The 13,662-nt window shown below is 47.7% G+C and overlaps 1 protein-coding gene across 13 annotated transcripts in view; it reads left to right on the forward strand.

Moving 5' to 3' along the window:
* HUWE1 (HECT, UBA and WWE domain containing E3 ubiquitin protein ligase 1) overlaps positions 1-13,414 on the forward strand; it is a 179,977-nt gene extending 166,563 nt beyond the window's left edge. For 10 of the 13 annotated variants that reach the window (XM_066357541.1, XM_066357548.1, XM_066357551.1 and 7 more), the window contains 17 exons: positions 58-655; positions 1,469-1,581; positions 1,688-1,844; positions 3,000-3,132; positions 3,400-3,602; positions 4,188-4,315; positions 5,606-5,702; positions 6,969-7,118; positions 7,557-7,802; positions 8,094-8,211; positions 8,854-8,994; positions 9,823-10,110; positions 10,220-10,325; positions 11,092-11,209; positions 11,520-11,701; positions 11,988-12,178; positions 12,757-13,413. In XM_066357541.1, coding sequence (XP_066213638.1) covers positions 58-655; positions 1,469-1,581; positions 1,688-1,844; positions 3,000-3,132; positions 3,400-3,602; positions 4,188-4,315; positions 5,606-5,702; positions 6,969-7,118; positions 7,557-7,802; positions 8,094-8,211; positions 8,854-8,994; positions 9,823-10,110; positions 10,220-10,325; positions 11,092-11,209; positions 11,520-11,701; positions 11,988-12,178; positions 12,757-12,859 — 3,072 coding nt within the window. In that variant the 3' untranslated portion in view covers positions 12,860-13,413. Of the gene's footprint in view, positions 1-57; positions 656-1,468; positions 1,582-1,687; positions 1,845-2,999; positions 3,133-3,399; positions 3,603-4,187; positions 4,316-5,605; positions 5,703-6,968; positions 7,119-7,556; positions 7,803-8,093; positions 8,212-8,853; positions 8,995-9,822; positions 10,111-10,219; positions 10,326-11,091; positions 11,210-11,519; positions 11,702-11,987; positions 12,179-12,756 lie in introns of all 13 variants that reach the window. The other 3 variants (XM_066357554.1, XM_066357547.1, XM_066357549.1) reach the window with 2 other exon arrangements.
* The last annotated feature ends 248 nt before the right edge of the window (positions 13,415-13,662 follow it).

The following is a 13,662-nucleotide window of genomic DNA, read 5'->3' on the forward strand; positions in this document are numbered from 1 at the left end:
AGGAAGCTGTGTTTTCTATGTAGACCCCATAGACCAAGCTTGTTCTGTTCCCTGCAGGTGTTTCCCAGCCACTTCACACAGCAGCGGACCAAAGAAACAAACTGTGAGAGCGATCGGGAAAGGGGCAGTAAGGCCTGCAGCCCATGCTCTTCACAATCCACCAGCAGTGGCATTTGCACAGACTTCTGGGACTTACTGGTGAAACTGGACAACATGAATGTCAGCCGGAAAGGCAAAAACTCCGTGAAGTCAGTGCCAGTGAGCACTGGTAGTGAAGGGGAATCTTCCCCATACAGTCTGGAGGCCTCTCCACTGGGGCAGCTCATGAACATGTTGTCACACCCAGTCATCCGCCGGAGCTCCCTCTTAACTGAGAAACTCCTCAGACTCCTTTCTCTCATCTCAATTGCTCTCCCAGAAAACAAAGTGTCGGATACACAGACTAATTCTGGCAGTAGCAGTAATTCCTCCACCACTGTAAACACCTCAACCACATCTACTGTCACCGCTGCCTGCAACACACCCACTCCCCCTGCTGCAACCACCCCTGTCACTTCTTCTCCTTCCCTGGTTGCTGCCACGGCTATTTCCACCATTGCTGTAGCTTCCTCGACCACAGTGACTACCCCTACGACTGCTACCACTACTGTTTCAAGTAAGTGTGGACGTAGGCTGGGAGCTGTAGGGGGGTGTGCATCTCTTCACCCCCACCCCAGCCAGTTAGTCCGAAAGAAATGATAACGATCAGCTTGGTTTGTGTTTCTGAGACCCAAATGTGTGCGTTTATTCTGGTCCTCAGTGCCAGTTCTCTCTGCCCTCCACTCCTCCTCCTCCTTCCTCCTTCCTCCTTCCTCCTCCCCTTCTCCCTTTCTTCCTTCCCCTCCTCTCTTTCCTCCCCTTCTCTCTCTCTCTCTCTCTCTCTCTCTCTCTCTCTCTCTCTCTCTCACCCCCCCTCCCTCTCACACACGCACACATGCACGCACACACTCCTACGAAGACCAGCAGGCAGTCACTGAATGTGGCTTCTCCTAGGCTAAGCACCAAAAGGAGGAGAGATAGAAGGTTCCTATCTTCAGAGAACTCAGCCTTTCCAGCCTGGATGAAGGAGCCAGTTCTCAAAGGAGCAGGCGGGATGCAATGTGAATCGGTAGAGCAGAGTAGGCAGGCTGTTGCAGGAAGGGAAAGAAATGAGCCCTATAGCAGACTTGTAAGAATTATATGAAGAAGTAGATTTTGAAGAGAGGGGGCTTTCAGAGGGAACTCTCTGATAGTAGGATAGCATTGAGAGAAACATCTGGGCTTCTTTCTCACTTTAAAAGATACATCCATTTGGTTGGGTGGCTGGATCTTCATTTTCACTGCTTGGCCATTTTGAAGCCCTGGACAATTCAGTGATTCCTTGGTTCTGCTGCTTACGTCTTTGGCATGTGAGTCTCCGGCTGACAGTGTTCTGTCTGTTTCCTCAAAGCTACTACTAAGGCCAGCAAATCTCCAGCGAAGGGGGGTGATGGGGGCAGCAGTACGGACTTTAAGATGGTATCTTCGGGCCTCACTGAAAACCAGCTACAGCTCTCTGTGGAGGTAAGTCCAAGCGCTTCCTCTCCCAAGGTTGGAGTTAAAGGGGAAACAAAAGTGGATAAGGTCTTAATTCTCAACTTGGGGCTTACTTCTCCCTTATTTTTCCCAGGTGTTAACATCTCACTCTTGTTCTGAAGAAGGTCTAGAGGATGCAGCTAATGTGTTACTGCAGCTCTCTCGGGGGGACCCTGGGACTCGGGACACTGTCCTAAAGCTGCTACTGAATGGAGCCCGCCATCTGGGTTATACCCTTTGTAAACAGATAGGTAATAATAGTAAAGTATCATGTCTTTCTGAAACCTTCCATTTACATAGGTCTCACCTCTGTCTTGAAGCCTTTTCTGAACCTCCAACTGAATCAAAACTCTTATGCTTCTAGAGCACATCCCCCATACTCTCTTCTCTCATAGCACTTAGGATACTGGCTTGTCCTCTGGTTTTCTCTCCTCAGTTCCAAAAGAACAAGGCTGGGCTGCTCTCTGTACTCCCAATACCTGGCACACGGCAGGTAATCCATGCTTAGTAAAGGCGTAGGACTGGCAGTGCCCTCCTGTTTATCCATTGTGGGCACTTGTAAGAGCAATGATGGGCCTGCTGAGGCAATTTTGCCACCTCAGAGCTGCACCTGCACAGTGTTCAGATTCAGGAATTGAGAGTCAAACTAAGCCTCAGCCTTTGACGGTGCAAAAATTCTAAGAGCACTTGCAAATCATCTCGTTTTAGTCATCTTTTTTGTTTTACCAAGAGGAAGATAAAGTGATTGAATCAAGGGGTAGAGCCAGATTTTTATTTCGGCATTGTCTCTGCATTCTGCCACCCCATCCCAGTCATGGGTCTCCCTAGATCTCTGCTACCTGATCAGTTACCTCCTTCTCATAAATGTGCCTGGGCTAAGGTGATAAGAGAGTTGACTGTACTGTATAACCCAGAGCATTCTTTGCTCCATGGGAATTTGTAAGGTTCTTCTGGAAGGGGCCTCCGACCTCTCTCGACTGCTCCCATTTACTCAGTACCCATGGGCCAGGCGATACCCTAGGCACTCTGACTCGCATCATCTCCTAGTTCTCCAAGCAGCCTGGTGAGCTTAGACAGAATTAGTCCCATTAAGATGGGTAAGCAATTTGCCTGAGAACCACAAAAACCTCAGAAGTTCAAGAGGTATACAGGCTCCAAAACAGATCATTTTCTCTCTGTGTTGAAGTGTGTTTCATACAGATTCAGCAGATTCTTGAGGCCAGATAAATTGGTGGCCCCTGGGTGGTTGATGATCCAAAGCACACAAAGCAAAATTCCTGCTCACTGCAGGTTCTCTAACTGAGCAGAAAGGATGGCCGAGGCAGGTTACTTGGGAAGCTTAGGGCTTTCAGCTGCTTCACTGGGAAAGTCTCAACACTTACTCGTTGGCTTCTCTGCCTACCCAGGCACCCTTCTGGCCGAGTTACGGGAATACAACCTGGAGCAGCAGCGGCGAGTCCAGTGTGAGGCCCTCTCTCCTGATGGCCTTCCTGAGGAGCAGCCACAGACCACCAAGCTGAAAGGCAAAATGCAAAGCAGGTGGGTGGTAGCTGCCCGTTTGGCTGTGGGTCTGGAATCTGGGACATTCTAAAAGGTGGCTCTTGCTGGTTTCCTGGTGGTTTTCCCCCCCCCTCTGTGGGCAGATTTTCTTATCTGTCCTAAACACATTTGACCTTATTTTTTCCTACTTGTGAGATTTCCTTGTGAGATTTCTTACTCCTCTGGTTAACACCAGAAAGCCCTGCTTGCTCTGAGTGTTATGCTTTGATGCTGTCAGTATACGCAAGCCACCTCTACACTATCCAGGTTTGACATGGCTGAGAATGTGGTAATTGTGGCATCTCAGAAGCGACCTCTGGGTGGCCGGGAGCTCCAGCTGCCTTCTATGTCCATGTTGACATCCAAGACATCTACCCAGAAGTTCTTCTTGAGAGTACTGCAGGTCATCATCCAGCTCCGAGACGACACACGCCGAGCTAACAAGAAAGCCAAGCAGACAGGCAGGCTAGGTATGGAATTGAAGTGTCCAGTTGAGGGGCAGGGTTGGTGGTGGAGAACCCAGAGTCCCTGGAGGGCAAGACTTAATGTCTCCTTCCTATTCGACCTTTGCAAGAAGAAGTAATGATTCTTTCTTAAAATGTTAATGGCTGCATTCTGTATCTCACTCAAGCTGCCTGCATAGGAAATTCATTAGTGCAAGTAGGAATTAAGGGGGAGTGGAAATCTGGCAAGGAAATTGAGGGCGGATCTTTTGCTGAACAAGATTTAACTCACTGAGTGTGCCTTCTTTCTGCTTCCTTGATCACTCCTGACTAAAACATTTCAGCCGTGTTCCCTCACCCATGGCCTGCCAAATCCTACCGCTTTCCTCCTGTCCCACAGACCCTCTACCTGCCACCATCCGTCCACCTTGCACCACGTCCCCTGCCCTTGTTTGTGACTATAGCTCTTAGTGCCTGATGATGAGCATTCTGAAGCTACCTGAGCTAAAGTTCAAAGACCTTAGCAAGATGCCCTGTGGCAGCCCAGGAGATGGGAGAGTATTGGACATTCCCTCATATTACATTTTACCTTGCCTTCTTTCTTTCTCCCAGGTTCTTCCGGTTTAGGCTCAGCTAGCAGCATCCAGGCAGCTGTTCGGCAGCTGGAGGCTGAGGCTGATGCCATTATACAAATGGTACGTGAGGGTCAAAGGGCGCGGAGACAGCAACAAGCAGCAACGGTTAGCATGATGCCTGTGGCCCCTCATTCATTTGTCTCCCCCACCACATCATCAGTGGGGTTTCACTTTCCTTACCTTGTATGCTTTCGCATTGTTTGCTATATGAATGCTCTGGACAACAGGGTTACTTTCTGTTGGTGTTTTCTTTACTGTTTGTTCATTGGTTTATTGGTTGTTTGGTTTATTGGTTGTTTGGTTTGCTTTGCTTTGGTTTGGTTTGCTTTGGTTTAATTTGATTTTAAAGCTTGGCCATCATACCCCACCCCCAGCTATCCTGTCAACAGTGGCGCTTTTGCAAACTGCATAATGCTTAAGTGTCTGGGTTCTGAGGGGATATGGGATGAAGATTTTTCAGTCTCATGGAACAATTCAGGTACATCAGAGGCATCTCAGGAATCCTGCCCTTGAAGGTCCCCAAGCTTGGTACACATCCCATGCAGCCTCTTCTGGCTGTGGCTGTTTCCTCCACCCTGGCCTCTGCCTGTTCTCCATACTCCCTTGGCACTTAGGCACTCATGCACTTTTAGGAGGAAACCTTCAGGTTCCTAGGTAGCCAGCTCATGGTTGGGACCCCAGCACAGAGTGGCTACAGGAAAGGCCTGGCATCGTGTACGTATGCTGTGGCTCATTGTTTTCCTGTCCTTGCAACATGCAAGTCACCTTCCCAAGATCCAGGATAAAAGGTATCCTGAGGCCTGTTTATTCTTTCTGTAACTACTATTATACAGTATGATTTCATTGAGCATGCTGGGAACAGCCTAGAACCTGAGGGCCTTGACTCCAGCAGGGTAAAAAGGAAAAATAGCTACTATTCTGGAGTGTTTTTTATGCATAGCCTCTTTCCTACGCCTGTTAGGACATGTGTTGTCTTTTTTAAATTTTCCACCCATCAAAAGTTGCACTGATTCCCCTATTACCTTAACTTTTGTGAACAAAGAGCAAACCCCCTTCTGCCCATCTGAGCTTTATGTTTGTGTACACATGTAAACTGTCCCCAGAAGAAATTTTGAAATCTGTATCTAGAGGCTAATGTGAGACTAGACGTAGGTCTGGAATGGAGTGGAGGCAATGTAGGCATCCAGGGAGGGAGCTGGCTAGCTCAGGGTGGAAGGTGGCAAAGGAGGTGGGAAGGCCATTCTTTTGTCCTGGAGAGCTACAGTTTCCTGACCAGATATGAGAAGCTTCTTTCTAGGTTTAGGATATGTGAGAATTGGTAGGGTGAGCCCCTAGCCTGTCCCTGAGGAATGCAGAGTTGCACCCTCTAAGTGACTTTGTCTCCCTTTTATTCAGTCGGAGTCAAGCCAGTCAGAAGCATCTGTCCGGAGGGAGGAATCGCCCATGGATGTGGACCAGCCATCTCCCAGTACCCAGGATACACAGTCCATTGGTCAGTAATGCTTCTCACTCCAGCCCAGCAAAAGGAAGAGTGCTTCTTCATGGAATGTCTGCTGGAGCCCCTGCTGTCCACATATATAAGCTCAGTGTTTTCCAATTTCTTCGAGCAAACACTGATTTCTGTAAATGTTAATAGGCATTTACCAACCAAGATCACTTAACGTTACCACCTTGCCCTCGTTGCAGATTTGTAGCGCACATTGCAATTCCTATAAAGAAGCTGACACGATATGCACGGAGGCAGAGTGCATTTGAGTCTTGGCTTCGCTGTTGACTAGCTCTGGGACCTGAGGCAGACTTAGCTTCAGTTTTTCCCTTTAAAATAGGGATGTTCGAGGGCCTGACCTGTGGTGGTGCAGTGGATAAAGCGTTGACCTGGAATGCTGAGGTCGCCGGTTCAAAACCCTGGCCTTGCCTTGTCAAGGCACATATGGGAGTTGATGCTTATGTTCCTCCCTTCTTTTTTTTTTTTTTTTTAATAAATTTTTTATTTATTCATTTTAGAGAGGAGAGGGAGAGACAGAGAGAGAGGAGAGACAGGGGGAAGAGCTGGAAGCATCAACTCCCATATGTGCCTTGACCAGGCAAGCCCAGGGTTTCGAACCGGCGACCTCAGCATTTCCAGGTCGACGCTTTATCCACTGTGCCACCACAGATCAGGCCCTCCCTTCTTTCTGTCTTCTCTCTCAAATGAATAAAATAGGGATGTTCATAGTTAGGATTGAATGAGTTAATATGGGTATATAGTGCTTAGAGCAGTACTTGGTACACGGGATACTGTTACTAACGGCATTTCTCAAAGTTAATTGCATATAGAATACTTTTTGGCACCCCTTTAACATACCTCTTTAGAGGAGTATTGTCATAGGACATCTGTGAACTATATTAATCAGTGACTAATCCACAGGTACTCGGGAGTTAATGAGCAGTAACGGGACCAGCACTGTCCTGGTAGAACTCTCCTGCAGTAGCCACTATCGCAGTTGCATTAGCCATATTTTAAATGCTCGATAGCCTACACTTGGAATGTGGCTAGTGCAACTGAGGACCAACTCTTTATTATATTAATCTTATTTGATTTTAATTTAAATGCCATTTGGTGTGGGACTAGATCTTGCTTCAGATGTTGTTCAGTATTAATGGTCAGTGGGCCAGTTTACTTGATCTGTCTAATGGCCTGTACATTTGGTCTGGGGGAAATCTAAATGAAGGGAAAACCTCGAAGGATTTCTGACTTTCTCCTCTGTGTGTCCTGTAGGCTCAGATGGAAATTCCCAGGGGGAAAAGGAAGAGAGGCCACCCGAGTTACCCCTGCTCAGTGAGCAGCTGAGCTTGGATGAGCTGTGGGACATGCTGGGAGAGTGTCTGAAGGAGCTGGAGGAGTCCCATGACCAGCATGCCGTGCTAGGTGAGCTGCAAGCTCAGAGCCCAGGTCCCAGCCCACTCACCTGTGGGGCCCCTTCTGCCTGCTCAACTGTCTTCCTTGCACTGAGGAAGATCACCCCCTTCCTCAGTGTCTCCACACTGGAGATTCAAGACAGAGGGGTTTTATTCCCTCCGACTTCAGTGTTAAAAAAAATACTTTCCTTTTCTATTCATGTCTGGTATCTTTTGCTTTTTAGACCAGGATAACCTATATACATCTGGTTGCCTATCCCATTTTTCTTTGACTTTAAGGAAGCTCTGACCTCCTCTTTGGCTTCACTTTTCTATGCTACCATTATGTTTCTCCTGCAGGGTTTTATTATTTCTTCTTCCGTATTGTACTTTTGTAATTTGCTTATGATGGAGAAGAATTTTGTACATTGAAGTTTATAAAATGTCACCTCCCTATTGTTACATCCAGTGCTACAGCCTGCCGTCGAAGCCTTCTTTCTGGTCCATGCCACAGAGCGGGAGAGCAAGCCTCCTGTCCGAGACACCCGTGAGAGCCAGCTGGCACACATCAAGGACGAGCCTCCTCCACTCTCACCAGCTCCCTTAACCCCAGCCACTCCTTCCTCCCTTGACCCGTTCTTCTCCCGGGAGCCCTCATCTATGCACATCTCCTCAAGCCTACCCCCTGACACACAGAAATTCCTTCGCTTTGCAGGTACAGGGAACTCTTAGGCCCCCAAATGTAGAGGACTTCATTTTTTGCAAGTTCGTTTCGTACGTTCTTATCCTTTGTGGTGTGTGTGCGTGTGTGTGTGTGTGCACGTGTGCACGTTTGTGTTTATATGTGTCTGTGTGTGTTGGAAAGTGAGATAGGGACTATTTGGAATCCCTTTTGTGCCACGCTACCTTTTTCCCCTAAAACAAGGAAGAAAGAATAGCTGGATGAATGGCTGTCATCCAATATTCTGGCTGATTTTCTAATTCCTACTGTCCTTTGTCCACTCAGAGACTCACCGCACTGTGTTAAATCAGATCCTACGGCAGTCCACTACCCACCTTGCTGATGGGCCCTTTGCTGTCCTGGTAGACTACATTCGTGTCCTTGACTTTGATGTCAAGCGCAAGTATGTGCCCTGGATGTTGGTAGGGATGGGAACTCCAAGTGGTGTCTCCCCTCCCAGAAAGGGACCAAAGTTCCTCTTAGGATAGTGTTTCTAGAGAAAGAAGTTTCCCTTGGTGGCAGCTTTTGGAAGGGTGTTGGATGGGAGGGAAGAGACTAATCTATGCCACTGACAGTCATTATACCTAAATACTTGCTGGCCCTCTCCGCCCCAGTTTCTATTCTTCAACAGAGAAATATAAGCCTTTGTTTAATCACATGATTTCTCAAGTCCCATTGGTCCTTAGTGGTGCAGGTAGCCATAGTACACTTAACAGCAAGACTCAGGGGGCCTCCACAACACTCCTGTCTTCTCTGCTCTTCCTTCCTGTGCACCTACATACACATGCTTACCTGCTTTTTGCAGAAATTCCATACCACAATCTCTGTGGACCCTTATTTGGTGAAGATGGGGGAAATGAAAGTTGGTAGTGAATGACCCATCTCTCCCAACTGCCTGGTATTTCCCCAGGGGTACAGGTGGGGAACAGGGATCGGAGTGGTTGGAGGATGGGGAAGGCACCGTTGTGAGTCTGCATTCTAATCAGGCAAACAAATTTGCTCTGCCGCCCCTAACCCTGTTTCCCTTCCTTTCCTACCTCTCAAGGTATTTCCGCCAAGAGCTAGAGCGTTTGGACGAAGGGCTTCGGAAAGAGGACATGGCTGTGCATGTCCGCCGTGACCATGTGTTTGAAGACTCTTATCGTGAGCTGCATCGGAAATCCCCTGAAGAAATGAAGAATCGATTGTAAGAGCAGAGAACAGACAAGATGGGAGGGTGGGGGTCCTTCACGCTCCACAGGGAAGGCTTACTCAGATGTGCAGGGGAACGTAGGGAGGTGCCGCCCCTCCCCAGTAGCAGTTCCCAATTGGAATCTAGCTTGTTATTTCACTGAGCTGCCTCCTACCTTCTCACTTGGTCTCATAAGATTGGTCTTTTAAGAACAGGAAACCTGCGGAGCAAATGGTACCTCGGGTTGGGGGAGACCACACTTGCATGAGTGGACCCCACCATATTGGTGCTTGCTCCCTGGTGATTCTGAAGCCACCTAGAGGAGATTGCAGTTTGTAACCAGATGTCATGGGAGCGATGAGAAGATAGACCTGTTGGAACAGTTTAAATACTCCTAAACTGAGGAACTTGATTCTTCCCTTCCCTCGTGGCATGGGCATGCTATCCACGTAATTACACAGGATGTCGGGAGGCTTCTGGGGCAGACTGGGCCCTGCTGCCCCACCGCCAAGCCTTGTGGACGTCAGACTCTGGCTTTGGCGCTCTCCGATGCCACTTGGCTCCTTTCCTTCCTTTCCCCAAGGAGGTATCAGGCCTCTTTACCATTCCTGCTGGTGTTTTATGGAACATTGGTCAGCCTTCACTGGTACTTCTATCAGTGATGCCCTTTTTTGTCCCAAAGCCCTCCTCTGGGCTCTCCTGGCACTCTTGAGTTCACCTCTGTCCTGTGACCTCACACTCCCCAGCCACCTCTTCAGTCACTCGCTCACTCAGGTCATACTGTAAGTGAGTGCATTTGGCCTGGGCTTTATCCATATCTCTGTTTCTGTTCTCCTTGTGCAGGTATATAGTGTTTGAAGGAGAAGAAGGACAGGATGCTGGAGGGCTCCTGCGGGAGTGGTATATGATCATCTCTCGGGAGATGTTCAACCCTATGTATGCCTTGTTCCGTACCTCACCTGGTGACCGGGTCACCTACACCATCAATCCATCTTCCCACTGCAACCCCAACCACCTCAGCTACTTCAAGTTTGTTGGACGCATTGTGGCCAAAGCTGTATATGATAACCGCCTCCTGGAGTGCTACTTTACTCGGTCCTTCTACAAACACATCTTGGGCAAGTCTGTCAGGTCAGGATGTGGCACAGTCCTGGGAATCAGGTTCTTTTCTTGTGTCCCACCTCTGTGCTACCTCTCCTGCACCCCAACCCATGACACAGTCGAAATTATGTTTTTCTAGATATACGGATATGGAAAGCGAAGATTACCACTTTTATCAGGGCCTGGTTTATCTGCTGGAAAATGATGTCTCCACTCTAGGGTATGACCTCACCTTCAGCACTGAGGTAAGTCAGGAAATTCTGACTGCACCACATCCAGCCAGTCTGGAAACCCATTTGGGATTATCCTTGAATTGGCATTGGGTAACCTCATGGTTTTACGGAAGTATCTTGTTTAAAGTGCCATGACCCATTTCCCATCTGGCAGAGAGCAATGGATATTTGTATGAGACATCACAAACAGAAAAACGGGAATTTGTAAAACAAGGCCAGCTGTTTCCTGGTTTCCTTCTTTATTAAAAACAAAAACAATGCTCCAGTACATTACTATTTACAGTGGTACCTTGAGATACGAAATGACCAACATACGAATTTTTTAAGATATGAGTCGTGATTCGGGAAGCTGCCACTAGTTGGCGCACAGTTCCAGTATCAGCAGTTTGATATACAAGTTGACTGACTTACGAGCTCGGTTACAGAACAAATTAAATTCGTGTCTCAAGGTACCACTGGATTCCCAAAGGTAGTTCCATGTAGAAAAATTTTACAAATGAAAGCAAGACTTTTTAGAGGTTACTCTTCCACCAATTTGTTCTCTATAAAGATTGTGGTGTTATGTTACATGTGTTAGCCATGCCCTTTTCTTCCCTTTTACCCTTGGCCTTTCCCTGTTAAGGAGTTAGGAGCTCCTGAAAAAGTCACTTATTTATGACCTTGCTTCATCTCTCTGCCCAGGACATGACAAAGAATTTAGGGTGTGTTCCCTGGTATCTATGTAAATCCCATCCTAGAACAAGCCCTATCCATATTATTGGTGTTTTGGATGTTCTAGGTCCAAGAGTTTGGAGTCTGTGAAGTTCGTGACCTCAAACCCAATGGGGCCAACATCTTGGTAACAGAGGAAAATAAGAAGGAGTATGTACACCTGGTGTGCCAGATGAGAATGACAGGTAGGGGAGATGTCCCTAGACCCCTTGTTGACCAGTGTGGGAAGAGGTCAGGTCTCACTTCATTTCACAGACATCGTTTTCTCTCTTCCCCTATGCCAGCCACAAATGCCTTGCATAAAAGGAATCTAAAACCTTAACCAAAAATATTTCCCTTCATCTATCCTCATGAGGGTCCAGAAACAGAGTGGCAGGTGACACAGGCAGACCAGTCAGCATCCTAGTAGCAACAGGGGCTTAGATTGGGGGTATCTCGGGCCTCTAACAGTTGAATGAGTTCAGATGCCACGTGGCGTGTTGGTTCTCTCTGCAGGAGCCATCCGCAAACAGCTGGCGGCTTTCTTGGAAGGCTTCTATGAGATCATTCCAAAGCGCCTCATCTCCATCTTCACTGAGCAGGAGTTAGAGCTGCTTATATCAGGACTGCCTACAATCGACATTGATGATTTGAAATCCAACACTGAATACCACAAGTACCAGTCCAACTCTATTCAGGTGAGCTGTTGCTGGCATTCCCCCTGCCCCCCTTCATCCCAAAGTAGTGCTAGTTCATATGACACCAAATAAACCAGTACCTTGAGGGGAGGGCATTATGGATGGCCACTTACCCATATGTAACTCCTAATTCTTCTGGATCGTGTTTTCAGGTGATGTTTTTGCTCATCCTATGAATGAACTGAAGCCCATCTCACAGAAGAGACTTGCCTAGATTCCAAGTCCTATCCTGCCTCTTTCCAGGAGCTCTCTATCTAATACTGGCTTCTCGTGTCCCTTCCTATAGATCCAGTGGTTCTGGAGAGCATTGCGTTCTTTTGACCAAGCTGATCGTGCCAAGTTCCTCCAATTTGTCACGGGTACTTCCAAGGTGCCCCTGCAAGGCTTTGCTGCCCTTGAAGGCATGAATGGCATTCAGAAGTTTCAGATCCATCGGGATGACAGGTCCACAGATCGCTTGCCTTCAGCTCACACGTGGTAGGAGAAAGGGCTTGTTCTCCTTTTCAGCATTCAGATTGAACTTGTGCATCTGCCACTTTTAGGTCCCTACGTAAGGTTGGAAACTTAAGTCTGGCGTGGCTACCCTAGCCCTGGGGTAGCTCAAATTTGGTGGGGTTTTTGGAGAGGCTGATGTCTGAGATGAGAAGCTGACCCAGACTCACAGTGAGGCTGGGGAGACATTGCAGGTGAATACATGAGACTACAGTGTGTTCCAGGACTCGGTGTGGCTGGAGCAAGGAGTTAAGAGTTGCAGGGAGCACAAAGCTAAAGAACTCAGCAGGGATCACATCACCAGTAATCCTGAATGCCTCCTTGGAGCTTGCATGTTAGCCCATCGCTGAGGTCATGGTGTTTAAAGTGACAAGCTCTGATTTAATTTTTAAGTGCCTAATGGCCAGTAATGAGACCAGATTAGAGGAGGGCAGAGCAGGCTAGTACAAGGTTGGGAGTCCACAACGTAGGGGTGGGTTCCCCCAGGGAGAGGTCAGGTGGGCATCATGGGAACACAGGGATATGGTTATCTTTTGTTACCAACTGATCTCTTTTTTCCTTAGTTTTAATCAGTTGGACCTGCCTGCCTATGAAAGCTTTGAGAAGCTCCGTCACATGCTACTATTGGCCATCCAGGAGTGCTCGGAAGGCTTTGGGCTAGCCTAATAAGCCCCACCACCACTACTACTGTGGGGTTTTCCTGCCATTGTTGGACCTGGGAAGGGGGGAGATGAAAACAAAATGAACCGGAAAGAAAATTTTGATACCAATAAACGAAATCCACCAACTCACCATGTGTGTGTCCCAGCTGCCCCGGTCTTCTCCAGCGCATACCTGTTCCCTTTCTCCAGCTCATTCTTTCTACCCCCTACCTTTTTCTCACCTCCTCTCCCCCATTCCATGCCGTCCATGAGGCCCAGCCCATGTGTTCAAAAGGCAATAGCCTTTGCAGGGACCTATTTGTCCCACCCAACTGTTTGGACAGTGTGCTCCTCAGAGTCTGTGTTCAGAAGGATTTGCTGCATTGAGACTTGAAACCTTTGGATAGGGGAAAAATTATATATATATATATTTTTTTGTTCTGTTTGCATTTCTTAATTTGTGCTTGGAATGTGTTGATGTGCACAGCTAATGATTCAATGCGAGACAAGATTGGCGTCTGTGTTGTGGAGGTTTCAAATAAAGAGCACTCTTCATAACTCACTTTTCACAATGGAGTTTTTTTCAAACTCAAGAAAACAATAAACAACCCTCAAGCACATGCTAGACATCTGGAGAAAAGATCCAAATGGACTTCCCAGAAAACCATCTCTGCCACCAGCACTGGTGCATCCTCTGTCAAAGTTAGTTTTCCTGTAGTCAGGAGAGAAGCAGCCGGCAGGAATTGGGCATGGGGGTCTTTCTATAATGGGATCTGCACTTGGGAGTGGTGAGGGTGCTAAGAGGTTGCAGCCAAGGACAAAGCATTT

This window comes from Saccopteryx leptura, chromosome X (genome assembly GCF_036850995.1).
Source record: "Saccopteryx leptura isolate mSacLep1 chromosome X, mSacLep1_pri_phased_curated, whole genome shotgun sequence".
Classification (NCBI taxonomy): Eukaryota; Metazoa; Chordata; class Mammalia; order Chiroptera; family Emballonuridae; genus Saccopteryx; species Saccopteryx leptura.